Source organism: Sceloporus undulatus, chromosome 9 (assembly GCF_019175285.1).
Source record: "Sceloporus undulatus isolate JIND9_A2432 ecotype Alabama chromosome 9, SceUnd_v1.1, whole genome shotgun sequence".
Taxonomy (NCBI): Eukaryota; Metazoa; Chordata; class Lepidosauria; order Squamata; family Phrynosomatidae; genus Sceloporus; species Sceloporus undulatus.
This window is the reverse complement of record NC_056530.1, coordinates 31,915,473-31,931,894: the sequence shown is the minus strand read 5'-3', so window position 1 is coordinate 31,931,894 and position 16,422 is coordinate 31,915,473. Positions and strand designations below refer to the sequence as shown.

The 16,422-nt window shown below is 47.4% G+C and overlaps 1 protein-coding gene across 1 annotated transcript in view; it reads left to right on the top strand.

Moving 5' to 3' along the window:
* KIRREL1 (kirre like nephrin family adhesion molecule 1) overlaps positions 1-10,167 on the top strand; it is a 67,051-nt gene extending 56,884 nt beyond the window's left edge. The window contains exons 4-13 of the mRNA XM_042440590.1: positions 1,981-2,086; positions 2,555-2,703; positions 2,835-2,962; positions 3,215-3,341; positions 5,296-5,396; positions 5,679-5,877; positions 6,183-6,290; positions 6,425-6,564; positions 6,737-6,814; positions 7,666-10,167. Of these exons, the coding sequence (XP_042296524.1) occupies positions 1,981-2,086; positions 2,555-2,703; positions 2,835-2,962; positions 3,215-3,341; positions 5,296-5,396; positions 5,679-5,877; positions 6,183-6,290; positions 6,425-6,564; positions 6,737-6,814; positions 7,666-8,151 (1,622 nt within the window). The 3' untranslated portion in view covers positions 8,152-10,167. The remainder of the gene's footprint in view (positions 1-1,980; positions 2,087-2,554; positions 2,704-2,834; positions 2,963-3,214; positions 3,342-5,295; positions 5,397-5,678; positions 5,878-6,182; positions 6,291-6,424; positions 6,565-6,736; positions 6,815-7,665) is intronic.
* The last annotated feature ends 6,255 nt before the right edge of the window (positions 10,168-16,422 follow it).

Sequence of the window (16,422 nt, the reverse complement as noted above, 5' to 3'; positions counted from 1 at the left end):
GAATTTGCTCAGGTTAAATCGCCAGGTGCAACATTTTCTGTGCAGGAAATCATATTTCTATGATGCTCAGAATATGTCCCCAATTAAAGCTTAATAATAAAAGATATATTTTACATAAGAAGCTACTAGATACACCTTTTTATGCAATATCAGAAATAATCTTGCTAGCCCATTCGAAACAAACGCATCTCTGCTTACACCTTCATGCAAAACCACAGAACCAGCCCAAATGTCCTAGAGCTTTCCATGCACATGCCATCCACTTTGCTTGCCAGCGTAAATCCCTGGCCATCCCTTCAAATCTCTAAGGGAAAATCCAGCCTCAAATTTTAGGGTGTTCTCCTTCTCCTCCTCCCTCATTTTTTCCTCTCCTCTTCCTTCATAATTTGATTTCTCTCCCCCAATTCTCGTAACCTTCTTGATGATGGCATCGCCAGCTTTTTCAGCGTTCATCTCTGCGCCCGTTCAGTTTCCTGCTCATTAATCCCTGAGCGGTTTATGGTGCGGATGGCATTCATTTGAGGACCTCCATCAGCTTTTTAATGGCTCTGATGGAAATGTCACTGTGGAACTGGCTGGGGTTCCCAGGCTAATTTAGAAAGGCTGCTCAATCTCCACATTTTTGTGGAGATCACTTCTGGAGCACCTGGGTGCCAGGATACAGAGAAGTCAGAGTGGGTTCAGAGAAGGGCAATGAAGACGATAAGAGAATTGGAGAACAAAAAATAGGAGGAAAGGTTGAGGGATTGGGGCATGTTCAACCTCAAGGGCTGTCACACAGAGGAGGGAGCAGGTCTAATCATTTCAAGTTACAAGAAGGTGGATTTTGTTGGAACATTAGAAGAAGGAACATTTTGAGGTTAATCACACAGTTGCGCAATGGGACCATTGACCTCAAGAGGTATCCTTCTCTGGATGTCTTCAAAAGGAGACTGGACATCTCACCTTTGAAGTGGAAATCTCTTGAGGTTAATAGAGGTTGGGCAAGAGGACCAGCTAGCAAGCGAGGTGGTGAGTTTGCAATGCAAGGCACACCATTGCACAACGATGGTGCTTCTCTTGACATCCTTCTCTTGATGTCTTCAGAAAGAGGCAAGGCTTCTGTCTGCTTCTGGGTATGCCGTAGCTGGAGTCCCTCCACCAAAAAGAGGGCTGAATGGTTGACTGCCCATGGGGCTGCTTCCAACCCTATAGTTCTGTTATCTCTGTGATGTGTGACTCATCTTTGGCTGTGTGGGTGGGTTAAGTTTCTTCTGTTCGCCAGTCTGATGTTCAGGGCACTGTTTCAGTTGAAGAAAATTATTCAGAATCCACATCAACGAACCAATAGCATTATAAAACACTGTCCCTTGTTGGTGTTAATTCATCCTGGACATAACTTCCCCCGAGTGACCGCTTCGCTTGTCCTCCTCTTGGCCTCTCCCACCGCAGGAAGTGTTGTCCGATGGGAAGAGGGAGACCACTGTGAGCCAGCTGCTCATCAGCCCCACCGACCAGGACATCGGAAGGGTCTACATTTGCCGCTGCGCCAACGACGCCATCCCAGCTGGCAAGGAGACCTCCATCAGACTCAATGTTCACCGTGAGTAGAGGAACCCTACCTCATTCTTTCAGGTTCTGCCTTTCATTTTGGGACCCTCCAGAGACTGTTGGGCTTCAAAGGCCCCAAAACCTGAAGCCAGCAAATGTAACCAATGATGAAGAATGCTGAGTTCTGCAGTCCAACATCTTGGAGGGCCATTTGTGACCCGCCAGATATTGTTGGAATACACCTCTGGCCAGTATAAGCCAATGGTGAGGAATTCTGAGCTTTCTGATCCAACTATATCTGGAGGAGGCCCATGTGTTGCTCACCCCTTTCTTCTGCCAAACTGGTAATGAAGCTGGCAAAGTGATGAAAGAAGTGTAAGTGGGGGTTTCAGACTCACTCCCAGTTCATCCCTGTTTTGTGGAGAATAACCATTTCCTTCTGTGTGGCAGACCCTCCCACGGTGACCCTCTCCATCCAACCTCAGACGGTGCAGGAAGGCGAGCGGGTCACCTTCACCTGCATGGCCACCGCCAACCCAGAGATCAAGGGCTACAGGTGAGTTGGGGCAGGTGTGGCGAGGGCATGCGCAACAAGAGCTGACTGTGAGGAATGATAGGCTTTGTAGTACTGCTTGTGCCACAAATGGCCCACCCTACAAGGCACAGAAATAGTCAGAAGACCGCAAAATGGTTCACTTCTACAAACGGAAACATTTGGAGAGCCATGACTGGCCCACCTTCCACCCTCAAGGTCCAGGAATAAGAGAAGGCCATAAACTAGCCCACCCTTAACTATTGCAGTGGGCCAAAAAACACACCCCATAAAGTCTGCAAAATGGCCTACCCTACGTGACACATAAACGGTTAGCCCACATGGCCCACCCTCCAAAGCAGAAACACTTGAACACCACAAAATGGCCCACTCTGCAAATGGGCACTCTTGGCTGTTGTATATTGGCAGTGCCCTCCTACACACACACAAATGAACACAATTTGTTCCTCTGTCTTCCCCCACCGTTTCCAGATGGGCCAAAGGAGGCACAATCATCGAGGATGCCAAAGAGAGCCGTTACGAGACCCAGGTGGACTATACCTTCTTCACAGAGCCGGTCTCCTGTGAGGTCCACAATGACGTGGGCAGCACCAATGTCAGCACCTTGGTGGATGTCCATTGTGAGTGGGAGTCGGGCAAGGCGGGATGGGCATAGGGTTTCCTGGTGGTCCTCACCTGGATGCTCTGGTCTGCCCATGCCCGTCTCTCTCACATGCTCCCGTTTTCTCTTGCTGCTCTCCTTCTCCGCCAGTCGCTCCTCGCATCGTAGTGGACCCAAAGCCCATGACCACTGACATCGGCTCAGACGTGACTCTGACCTGCGTTTGGGTGGGCAACCCGCCCCTCACCCTCACCTGGACCAAGAAGGAGTCCAACATGGTCAGTCTGCCCTCTCACCCTTCCCTCCATTTGCTCTTTGTCTTGTTTGACGTTGGCAAAGAACCCACGACTGAGACTCCTGCCTGACTTGAATGACCTTTTTATTCCTGCAAGGATCCACTCCTCCCGGGATACGTCCTTCCTTGACTAGCAGGAGACCTTAAAAATGCAGGATAAAGCAGTACTTGGGGATTTCTTGCCCTGTTTTATGATCATTTTTTGACTTTTTATTTCTGCATCCCTCCTCTTCAGGTCCTGAGCAACAGCAACCAGTTGTACCTGAAATCCGTCACGCAGGCAGATGCGGGGCAATACGTCTGCAAGGCCATCGTCCCCCGGATCGGGGTGGGCGAGCGTGAGGTTGCCCTCTTGGTCAATGGTGAGTGGATCACCCCAAAAAGTGTTTCTGGGAGGGAACCAAGTGCGCAGCACTCAGTGCAAGGGGCAAATATTGCAATTGCAAAGGGAGTAGGAGGTGAAATCCACCCTTCAAGCAGCCTTGCTTTGTGGTACTTGGAAAACTTAGTTTTTAAAACACTCTTGATAAAGCTGCCTTACCAGCTTTCCCAACATGTTAAAGAAGCATTGATCTGCAAGTCTGGTCACTAAAATGAAAAAAATGACAGGAGGCTGATGAAAGGGAAAAAATGATGCATTTTGGAACATGCCTCTACCTAGAGGCTTGTACAAGGTTCAATATGTTTTCGTGTACTTATTTGATGTGTATGTTTTTGTGTACCTATTTGACGTCTTTTCCCCAATGCAGGATACATTGCATATTCCTCTGCAGTATTCTCCTCCTATGCAAATGTCAAATTTACAATTTGTAAGCCCCTCTGATAGCCTTTTGGCTGAAGAGTGGGGAATAAATTATTATTATTATTATTGTTAGTAGTAGTAGTAGTAGTAGTAGTAATATCTAAATGTCTTGAACATTTGTGGAGGAAGTGTTGTTGCTGCTGCTGTTGTTGTTCTGTGGGGAGGAAAAACAAACCATGGGGATTTTTTGCAAAACAACAACAATCCCATTTCCTGCACAGAGAAGAGTTTTCTGCTTAGGAAAACTCATTTTTGTCACAGAAAATATTTCTCCCCCCCAGAATAATTAAGGAAATGCATTTTTCGACTCGAGGACCAACATAGAGACTGTTTCCCTCCCTGCCTCCCAGCATTTGGCACAAGAGATTGTAATACTTGTAGGACCATTTTGCTTCTCTCTGTATTCTGTGCCATCAAAACCAGGAGGAAACATACAGCTGGGCCTTGGATGTACGTAGTCAAGGAGGGGGCTTTGCCTTCCAAGTGTTTTCCGGGTGTTTCGGAGCTTCCTCCCCACATCAAACCCAGCCCCTGACAGATTCCCCGTGGCTCCTGTTTGTAGGGGAACTAGAGAAACCCTGCTAAACATCTCAAAAGAACTAAAGAGATGATGAATAACAATCCCGCTTCCCCGCAGGGTCTTTTAGCAGCAGGAGCCAATCTGAGGATTTTGAATCTTGTAAGCTCTCTACCGAATGGGGAACATTGTCATAATCCTCTTCATTAATGGAGCAGGGCTTTTAAAAATAAAAAACGTATCAGTGGCTCGATTGGTTTCCTTCAGCCATGTTCTCCCTCCCGAGTTGGGTAGGAAGGCAGGCTGGCATTCTCAGATCTTCGCCAATGGCTGTGCGTGTGATTGAATCAAGTCGTTTCTCTACATCCGCATTCACCTATGAGTTTGCAAGGTAAGGCACCATTGCACGACAATGGCGTGACCGATATGCCATGGCCCAGTGGTCAGTGGGCACTAATGGGCACCGGAGCGCTCCCTGTCGCACATCCAGACACTGGTTGAGAAGCGCTGGAGCAAAACAGGAGCACCTAGTGTGCATCAGAAGCACTTGGTGCTCATCAGAAGAGCCTGGTGTGCCTCAGGAGTGACCAGTACACATCAGAAGTGCCCATTGCCCATCGGAAGTGCCCAGTACCTATCAGAAGTTACCAGTGTACACCAGAAGTGCCCAATAAATATGGAAACGTTGACAAGCCTGCTGTTGCCTCTATCCATTCAAGTGTGGTCAGAGCAATATGTTCTCTGTATGCATAAGACTGCTGCAACGGTGGCACCATTTCTGCCTTTGGCATCACACAGGAGAAAGATGATAAGATAAAGATGATAAGAGGTGGTCTTAGGGGCTGTAATACTCAGAGGGAACATCTCAAAAGAGCTGGCAAAGTTTCTCATTTTCCTGAAACCTTGGGTTTGTAACGTTTCATATGCTAGCAGTGGGATACCCCAGATTTAATGTGTCTCTCTGCTTCCCTCCTTCCATCCTTTATTTTTCTGCCAGGTCCTCCTATCATTTCCAGTGAGTCGGTCCAGTACGCTGTGCGGGGTGACCGGGGGAAAGTGGAGTGTTTCATCGGGAGCACTCCTCTTCCCGACCGAATTGTAAGTCCTTCCATCAGTGTGTGTTGTAGCTGTAAATTTTGGGAAAGGAGGCCTTCTTCAGGACACTGTCTGTAATAAGGAGGGTCCTTATTGGTCTGTAATAAGGAGATTTCCAAAGGAGAAACCACAAATGCATTTGTGTCTGGTGTCTGAAAGGGGCCATCTGAGCTTGGCAGTGGGATGTTTGAATTCGTTGCTCATTGGTCTCCTCTTTCTAAGGTCTTGCTTCTCCTTTCTTTCTCTCTATCTCTGCATCCTTCTTGGACTCATCCCCTTTCTCAGGCCTGGGGTTGGCAGGAGAAGACGCTGGAGACAGGGACGCTGGAGCGCTACACAGTGGAGCGGAGCAACAACGGCAACGGGGTCCTGTCCACCTTGTCCATCAACAACGTCATGGAGGTTGACTTCCAGACACGCTACAACTGCACTGCATGGAACAGCTTCGGGTCCCGGACGGCCATCATTCAGCTGGAGGAGAAAGGTGGGTGAGGCCCAAAGTTAGAAATCCCCAAGGCTTAAATAAGGACAGTGGTCCTTCCACATTCCCTGGGGTTAGTAGCAGTGAATGTGGAAAAACCACATCCACAGAAGTGAATGAAATCCACATTGTTGGTGCTTAATAAGTAATTATTCAACCTGGATTTCCCCCTCCCTGCCACTTCCTTTACTGAGCAAAAAAGAGATTGTCCAAATGCAATGCATGCTAGATTTGTGTTTATTTTATTCATTTGTGTGTTTGTTTTATTCATTCCCTGCCTGAATGACCCTCCAATCCACCCTTGGCAGAGGTTTTGCCGGTGGGGATCATTGCTGGAGCCACTATCGGGGCTGGCATCCTGGTCATCTTCTGCATCGCTGGCTTGGCCTGCATCCTCTACCGGCGCCGGAAAAGAAGTGAGTGTCACACGGGTGTTGCTGGTGTTGTGTTTGTGTGTGTTGTGAGTGCTCAGGAAGACAGAAACACTGGACTGCTTGTGGCCATACTGGATGAGACCAGACTGATGGGTCTTTGCATCTCCTTCTTCCAGGCAGGAAGGACGTGAACTTGCGGAAGCTGGACATCAAGGTGGAGACGGTCAACCGGGAGCCCCTGACGCTGCACTCGGACCGGGAGGAGGACACGGCCAGCGTCTCCACGGCCACCCGCGTCATGAAGGCCATCTACTCGGTGAGCTTTCCTTTGTCCATTTGGATGTCCTCAGCGGACCCCCTGAAAAGGGAGAGGAAACTCCATTTCTAAATGGTGCACCATCTATGCTGCAAAGTGCAGGCTATTTCTTTCCTGAGAAATACAGCTGCTGATGTTTTGCAACCTCTTTCCCCCATTTTGGTCACTGCAGCCGTTCAAAGATGATGTAGACCTGAAACAAGACCTGCGCTGCGACACCATCGACACCCGGGAAGAGTACGAGTTGAAGGTAAGTGAGCTGCATGCATGAACATGAGAAAGTCATTCCCATGTGGCATGGATGTGGGAATCTCAGAAAGAAGGGGCATGCTCTTCCAACCGGAGGAACCTTACCTTTGGGATTCTCCAAATCGGTCTTCCAGCTCATCTGGACCCAAGCTGTATAGCCAAATAACCAAAGCAGAGGGACTTAGAGAGAAGTCTAAATATCTCTTCTTGTTGGTGTTATATATCTTCAAGATGTTTCCAACTTGCGGCAACCCTATCCTGGGGTCTTCTTGGCAAGATTTATTCAGAGGAGGTTTGTCATTCCCTTCCCAAAACGACAAATCCCAGAAGCCTATAGCATGGAGCCATGGCAGTTGAAGTAGATGTCAAACTGCATTAATTCGGCAATGTAGATACAGCCAACAAATCCCCCCATAAAGCCAGGCTTTTCATACATAATCATGGGACGACTGCCATATGGGGTGTTTATTTTATGGGTTGTGTGTTTTATTTTTTTAATGTATGCCATGTTACACTTTGGTGTTTTAATGGTTTTTAAAACGTTTATTGTCAAGTCTTTTAAAATGTTTTTATTTGTCAGCCGCCTTGCATCTGTTTCTGGGAGAAAGGCAGCATAAAAAATGAAATAAATAAAATATAAATTAAAATACATTAATAATAATAATAATAATAATAATAATAATAATAATAATAATAATATGCCGCCTCTCCCACAGGATTGAGGCGGCTTACAACATTAAGTAAAACACAGTATATAATACAACATACAGGCAAGACAGTCTGGCCGCTACTCCTCGCTGCCTCTCTTTTGGGATTCCTTGATCTCATACTCATTCCTATATATCGCTCCAGGACCCGACCAATGGCTACTACAACGTCCGAGCCCACGAGGACCGACCCTCATCCCGCACGGTGCTCTACGCTGACTACCGCAACCCGACAACCACACGGTTTGACGGCCGGCCTTCCTCCCGGCTCTCTCACTCCAGCGGCTATGCCCAGCTCAGCACCTATGCCCGGGGTCCCACCTCAGATTACAGTGGAGACCCTGGTCCGGGTCCGGGAACCGCCACCGCAGCCACGACTGCCACCAGTGCCGCCGACACAGCCAGCCAGCTCTCGTACGAAAACTATGGCGGGCACACGGGCTTCCCTGCCAGCGCCGGCTACGCCACGTACCGCCTGGCCTACCCACAGCCGCCCGGCCCCACCTTGGACGGCCGAGCTCCTTACGACACGTACGACCCCCTGGGGAAATACACCACCGCCACCCGCTTCTCCTACACCTCTTCGGACTACGGGCAGCGGTTCCAGCAGCGGATGCAGACGCACGTCTGAAGCCGAATTTGGGGGGACTTGGGGCTGGGAGGGGAGGGTAGTGGGGAGGGTGGGGAAGGGGCTGCAGGTACCTCATGACTGTTCCCTGATATTCAGGGGCACGTTTTTGTTTGTTCTTCCCCACCTTCACCCCGTTTCCTTGACCCTTCCCTCCCTTTGCCCACCTGCAGGCTGGACTCGCAGACGGTGCCCGCAGCCATCAAAATCCCCTCCTTTGCCTCGGTTTCACTACGACCCAGGAGCCCTCTTTTCTTCTCTTCCTTTTTCCAACCTTGTTTTTTTTCTGCCGTCATTTTGCATTTCTTGCAAAATGAGGGACGTGGGAGTTCTCCGATGATCCCACCTTTTCTCTTTTTAGGGTAAGCAAGGAAGGAGGAGGCACGCTTTTCTCCTTGCCATGGTCTCTTATCTTCTTCCTCGTCTGGTTCCATTGCAATTCCTTTTCTTGCATTGTGTCTCTGTGTTGGTGGATCTGCTCTGGGGTATGGTCTGAACTTCAGAAAAGCAACCCAAGGTGTTCCAAGCCCTGTTCCACCATCATAAATAGCTCCATCTTCTTTCTAAGGGTAGCACACAACACAAACATGCACAGGTTGGGCTTGCTGCAAGGGTGGCATCCTAACAAGATCCCAAAGAAAGATGGGAGACTTCAAGGGTCAGCAAGAGGAAGGAGAGGGTGACCAACTTTTATATCTTGGCATAGGGATGGTCAGTCTCCCAAGGGTTTTTTCCTCTCTGGGAAGACCACACTTCCATATTGATTTTTGGGGTCCCCCCAAAGCAATTCTGTAAGCACTTTGCAGAAATTAGGTACGAGAGCAACCCAGGCAGATCTGCGTGTCTCCTCCTTCCAATCCCCCCCAAAAAGTCCCGAATTCTGTCTGAAATATTAAACTCCAAAGAGCCAGAGAAGGCATTAAGCTGCATTAGGATGCATAATTTAACTTGCTCCTAAGAGGTTTCTGGTTGTTGTTTTTCTTTTTCACATTCCTTTCTTTCTTTTCTAGCAAAGCATTGGATGGAGGAGCAGGAAAATGGGGGCATTCTCACGAAGGTAGATGGAGGAAGAGTGGGGGAGAGTCTGGGGATTCAGAGAAGATTCATAGATGCAGCCAGGCCCTTGCCCAGGACTTTAGGAAGTTACTTTTTTGTACTGCAACTCCCAGAATCCACTAGCCATTGGAGGTATAGCACCTTGAATTTTTGTGGTGAAGGCTTGAGGGACTTTTCCACCTCCTTTTCCTTCTTCTCTGCACAAAACGCCTTTTCTGCCCACCTTTTTGGGACTCCTTTCTTATTCTTTTGTATCCAAAGGGTCGACTGGTCATCTAGCGGTCACCTCTCTCCTTCTCTCTCTCTGCCTTTTCTTGACCGCCAATCTTTTTGGGCTCGCAATGCAAAGGTTGGCTAAAAGCAATTCCCTCCGCCTTTTGAGACATGTTTATACGTGTGTTGATATATATATTTTTCATTGATCTGTTAATGTTTCCCTGCTCTTCCATCTTTGTTCCAATTGCACAAGACCACTACCCTACTTGCAAAAGATCATCCCCATTTCTTTATGTGCACCTTTGAAAAAACCCAGCTCAAATAGATTCCAAAAGACCCGCAGCAGTGTTGTCACGAGTTCGAGTAGAAGTCAGAAGGTGGACAAATGGATGGATGGATAGATGGAAGGAGGGTTTGCAAAAGCAAAAGAAGGCCAAAGCCATGGAGACATCCACCTCATGGCTTGGAAATACTAGGAAAATTTGGACTAATAGTACGTCTCTATTCCTTCCATGTATCCCCCAAACATTGCCCATCTCCGCACAACGTACCCAGTTGCGATCCTAGGAACCCTCCAAAATAAGGACACACATCCCCTTCTCCCTTGGGCTACTAACTCAGTTTTGCAGGTCACTTAAATTTGTGACCATCTTGTAGCCGCTGGTGTGAGAATGGACATAATGGAGGCAGTGACCTTTGCAAAACTGCAGCTGCTTCAAAATTATAGCACTATGATTCCACTTTAATTACCATCCTATGCGATTTCTAGGCTTTGGAGAGGAATTAGAGGAGCTCTCCGACTGAGAAGTCTAAGTTGTTGTTGTTGTTGTTGTTGTTGTTGTCGCGTGCCTTTAAATCGTTTCTGACTTAATGGCAGTCCTAAGATGGAACTGTCACAGGGTTTTCTTGGCAAGATTTGTTCAGATTTGCCTATGATTGTCCAGTGGGCATAACATGGCCAAGCAAAGATTCGACTCCTGGTCTTTTGCAGCCCAGAACCATGACACCATGCTGGCTTCCAAAGGTTTTCTTGGCTAGATTTACGGTTGCCACCATGGCCTTTCTCTGAGGCTGAGTGTGGCTTGCCCAAAGTCACCCAATGGGTTTGCACGGCCTAGCAGGGATTCGAACCTTGGTCTCCAGAGTCTTGGCCCATTCTCAAACCGTGATGCCATGTTGCCAATCCCCGAATCCCTGGCAGGAACCCTCCACTTCCATGGAGGTTTAGACACTTTGGAAAAGTTACTTCCTCCCACTTTTTGTTGGAAGACAGCTCTCATGGCTGGCTGGGCTATTCTGGGACATTTCCAATATTTTGCCTCCAGCGTCATTCTCCTTTCACCCTAAAACAAAACATCGAATACATCCGTTCCTTTTGGCCGTCGGTTGCGGGTCTCCTCTTCAACGCAGCAGATCCTTGTCTTGAGTCCATCAGGTTCCCATAGGAAATCATAGGAACTTGGCAATCTACTTGCAAACTGGGGAGCAGATTTCGGTGTACTTAGCAAACACCTCGGCCATGCTAACTCTTCTCCGGTGGTCACTCCAGCCAAATGGCCGCAGGGTCTTTGCAACCATCGTCCCCATTGTGGGTGGGTAAGAGAGATGCCAATTTTGGGGTGCTACTTGCAGTGTGCCAAGTTCCACATTGCAGGTCCTTGCAAGCGGTACGTCTTTTGCAGCGAGAGCGAACGCAGGGTCCTCGGTTGGCATTGCCTTGGACTTTAAAGCAATAACACTCTTGAAACCCCCTTTGAACCACGTTGTGCGATCCTGACCCACACAAAGCACCCCTCCTTCCTAAATGGAGCAAGTCTCCATTGCTATACAAGGCACAAAAAGAAAAGGCTGCACATCCACTCCTTCCCAATGTCCAGCCTCCTTTCCGTATGTTTAATTTCTCTTTTCCCCTCGATCCCATCCTTGGAGACATATATCTGTGAACCCTTTCCTTCTTCACTTTTCCCCAGTTTCTTCTCTCTTTTTTTAAAACAACAAAAAGAAGTTTTTTTCCCATTCTTTTAAAAAATATTATGTACTATATTTTTAGTCTTAAACACGATATATTATATATATATTTAATTTTTTATATATATAAAGCTAAATGTTAAAAAAAAAGAATGGAACAAAGGTTGCTCGTCTTTATTTTGGGATGGAACTGAAAGTTCATCGGGTGGGATTACAGCAAAATGGATGGATTTCTGTTTCAGAAGGTCAGTTGCGTTCAGTCTGGATTTCAGAGCAGATTTGGGGATGCAAACCTTGCCTTATTGATGCTCATATGCAAAAGGGAAAAAGATCAGATTTTAGTTTTGGTGCATTTTGCAACTTGCTAGAGTTTAGTTTGGTTTGTGCATTACAAAAAGTCCGAGGAGAGCTCAATGTAAAACCTAAGAAACATGCGCTCTGTACATGTTTAAGGGTGTTCTTACCATCCTGTTTTTTGAGCTTCATGGGCAGGGAAGCATTTGGAGGCATCCTGGTGTTGTTAGGACTCCAAGTTCCATTAACCCATGGTCATGGATGATGGGAACTATAGGCCAACAACACCAACAGGTTCTCCACTGCAGTCTAAACCATGCCTCTGTTGCACCTTGGTGAGTCCCCTGATGTTGGACTATTGTTGTTGTGTGCCTTCAGGTTTGGTTTTCATGTCAAAACTTGTTCCATGGATGTTTGCCACCATGGCTTTCATTTGTGGCTCAAAGTCACCCAATGTATTTCCAGGGCTGAGCATAGATTTGAAACCTTGTCTGCTGGAGTCCTGGTCCAATGCTCAAACCATGCCATGCACCGTTCTGGCTCAGTTTCCTGGGCAAGATTTCTTCAGAGGTGCTTTATTATATTAGTATTACTATATTTATATATCCCACATTCCCCACATACACACAATTGTGTAAGCATCTTACAAATTGATGATGATGATGATGATGATGATGATGATGATGATGATGATGATAATTTTATTTCTTACCCGCCTCTCCTCACGGCTCGAGGCGGGTTACAACATAGTAAAAACGCAACCGTTACATAAAACACACATATTAAGCCGCATCACTACGCAATATTTATATTAAAAAGCAATACAAGTAAAAACATACAAAAGTGGGCATTAAAAGAGAATTAAACCAGTATAATATTAAAATGGGTCCCTCATTGCCACCATTGCCTTCCCCTGAGGCTGCTGAGAGTGAGCAGCCAGACAGGGATCCCATGGCAAGGCATGGAATCAAATCCTGGTCCAGCACTCAAACTCCTCTCTTTGCAACCCTCTTAATTTACAAACGTTTTACTACAGATACTCACTGGTTTCCGCCACATGCCAACGTATGCCAACTTGGGGGCTTTGCTCCACTGACCCACTTTGCAAAAGCTTTTTAGCAATTTGCTGATGGCAACCAAGAGGAGAAAAGAGGGAGCACCAGAGGCGGCAACGTCAACACAGGTGCGTACGTTCGCACAGCGGAGAGAGAGCGTTGTGCATTACTCAGCAGCGCCGAGGTCTTTGTGTATGAGAAAACACACTTAATGCTTTTTGCTGCCGCCGCCACTGCCATACAAATGTGTGCGCCGCCTCTTAGCGCCACATGTTTGCAAGATGCATGAGATGGAGCAATTTGCTGCCTGCTCTTGGGACCCTTCAGGATCAAGACAACGGAAAGAAAGAAAAGGATGTTTATCGGTCTTTAATCGCTTTTGTCGATGGGCGCCAGAAAGAGAGCGGACGGATGGGGGGATTTGGGGAGGGATAATAAACCAACGTTTATGGTGCTGTTGATGGAAGGGGAAAGAACTTGGAAGATGAGATGATGGAGAGAAAGGAAAAAGAAGGGGAACGGGGCCTTTTGGAAGAGCCAAGCGAAGATGGATGAACGCGCTAAGAGTTGGACGGATGGAGTGTGGCAAAGAGAGAATATTGAATTAATATCGGGCCTCTGAAGATAAATGGGCCGCGCAACTTTTAAAACAAAAAGGACAAAGAGAGGGAATTAATAGCCCTGGCAGAAAGATGGAGTGGGTTGTGACAAAAGCAGGAAGCGGAGGCGCGTGTGGGGTTTTTTTTTATGGTGTTTTGCTTCAAACTGGAGAACCACTGAGGCTGAAAGCTGGAAAAAGACCCTGGGAAACACTCATCCTATGGAATATTTATTCCATTTGCTTCAGAGAGATGTGGTAGAGTTGCTCCAAGTTTTTGTTTTAAGTAGGAAACAGAGAGTAGCCAGATTTGGGGACAAGATGGATAGGTCTGAAGGCCTTGGCACCCTTTAGATGTTTAAAGGTGCCTCCATTGCATCCTCTCAGTCTTCTCCAGGCTAAACACACCCAGCATCTTAAACTATTCCTTGTAAAGCTTGGTAGTTTCCAGATTTTTAGTCATTTTGGTTGCTCTCCTCTAGAAAAATCCAACATTTCAAGATCCAAGCTCACCCCATTTCCTGAACGCACCCCTATAAATTTCCCAAGATGCCTCCCTTGTGTCCTGGGTCAGTCTTCTCCAAGATAAACACACCCATACGGCTGGATAGTTTCCAGACCTTTGGTCATCTTGGTTGGTTTCCTCTAGACAAGTGCCGACTTGTCAAGATCCAAGCTCAAATTGTTTTCTGCATGACGCCTCTCCAGATATTTCAAGATGGCTTCATTGTGTCCCCTCTTGGTCTTCTCCAAGCTCTTTCTCATGAAGCAAAACTTGGTTCATCTTGGCCAGTGGCATCACTAGGGCTAGTGTCATCCCAGTACAGTACAGTGTCATCCCAGTACAGTAACTCAGGCTGTCTCTCACCAGTTTGGAGTAAATTGGGCCACTATGGAAGAGAAAGGTTCTGGCGCACTTGCCATTGACGGCTGATGGATCTGGACACCCAAAGGGACCATCCATGTCCTGGCTTGCCCCAGTCTACCCTCCTGGTTTGCAAGTTCTTAAGGGGTCCAGACATCATTCAGCAATGGAGAGGCCTCCCAGAGTTTGCCAACAGCATCTGGCCAGCCTTCTTACCATCTCCAGGTGGGTGGGCCTGGTCTTTCCATGGACATTTTACCTGCAGAGAGGTGTGACAATGCTTTGGAGGTATCACCAGGTGTGGTCTGCACCAGCTTCACCCCTCTAATAGCATCCCTGCATCTTGGTTGCTCTCCTCTGGACACATTAAAGCTTAAACATTGAATATTTTCGGCATGACACCCCTTCAGATATTTCAGGATTGCATGGCAGGGGGTTGGACTTGATGGCTCTTGAGGTCTCTTCCATGATACTAAGAGGGCTCTGTCATTTCTCAGTCTTCTCCAACTCAACATCCCCAGCTCCCTAGGTTGCTCCTCACAGGGAGATCATAGAACTACAGATGAAAATGTAGTACCCAGCATCCTTGACCATTGGACCAGACTAACGGGAGTTGCAGTCTGATGCTATCCTTTCTACCTCCAGTTCCCCAAAAAAGGCTGCCTCCCAGTTTCTTGAAGGCGATGAGGCTCCCTGCTTTCTGCGCCAGGTATCTGGCATATTCTTTGGAGCCGGAGATGTATTCTAATTTATTCCAGGATGAAACGGGAGGAAAGGGGCAGGAGGGGAAGAGCGCAATCTCCTTGCGGCGGTTCGGGGCTCTTTTCTCGCCGCGTTCGCGCTCTCCTCCCCGCTTTGCTCCTCTGATGTTCCCCTCCAGACTCCGACAAGCCATTAAAGGGAAGCAAGGAGAGGAGGCTGTTTGCTTTTGATCCCCCTCTTTGGCTTTAAAATAATTTTTTTACGTTAAAAAAAAGGAAAGCTTTCCATTTTAATGTGTTTTTTGTCCTGTCTTTATCCAACAGGACGCCTGCGGAGGGGGGAAATATTCCTTTCTCTCTTTTTTAAATGGGAGAGTATAGTTGTATAGGTCTCTTGCTAAAACGTGGGCAATGCCATGAAGGCCCCAAATACTTTTGGAGAAGTGGGCACCATTTTGGGAAGGATTCAAAAGGCTCATGTTGGGAATAGGCTCCTGGGCCAAATCTGACCCTGGAAGGCAATGAAATTCCCTTTAATTTCCAGCCATTTTCGACCGTTGGCCTTCATAGGATCCTAGAGTCGGAAGAAAGCCCAAAGACCATGCAGCCCAACCCCATTCTGCCATGGAGAAGGACTCCATCCAAGCCCTTCCTGCAATGGACATCAATCCATTCTCTGCTTAAAAACAGCCTCCAGAGAAGGTATTAAAGAGCAGAGGCACCATATTAAAGGAAAGAACCAAGTGCTGAACTTGCATTTGCTTCCAGACTCAAACACCTCTCCTTGTGCATCCCCCTCTTGACCACCCTTTTCCCAACTTTGTTCCCTCTCTTTTCCTTTTCTGCTGATGCCTTGTTTAGCATGAGAGTGAATTGTTGCTTCAATATCTCCAGTCCTACAGGGAACCAGGGAATTTCTCCGAAACGGCAAAAATGTCAACCATCGCAAAAATGGATGAGCTTCCTTTGGGTCTCGGAGGGTGAGTTCGCTGGATTAAGCACAGCTAAGGCAAGGCCTGGGACACTTGCATGGACCATACTGGCCTCCATCTGCCTTTTCTTAGCCAAAGGAGAAGGACAGGTAGGACCCATCAATCCTAGGAAGGGAGGAAGGAAGGAGTAGGGGGCTGTTTGTGTCTCAGATGCCAAAATACCAAGGCCTTGCTATTAGGCAGAGCTAGGAAAACGTCTGCAAACGTCATTGCAAATGTGTTTCCTTGCAAAATCTGAAAATTCAGATGGCTGTGTTGAGCTCCCTTCAACAAACTCATATTCCCCGTTTCAACCTCTACTGAGAAAAAGGTGTTTTGCAAAGCTTATGACTCTTAGTGGCACCTTCCAAGACCAAGCTCTCTCCGAAATAGTTTGCGGAGCAGCACTTTGCAACTTCGGAGTCACAGAATCACAGTTTTATACCATATTTTAAACAATATGTTTGAGAGTAGTTAGCACTTCCATAGCCAGAAGGTGGTCTCTGGACCAAACTGGGCTTTGACTCTGGATTTCATAGAATTTGCAGAG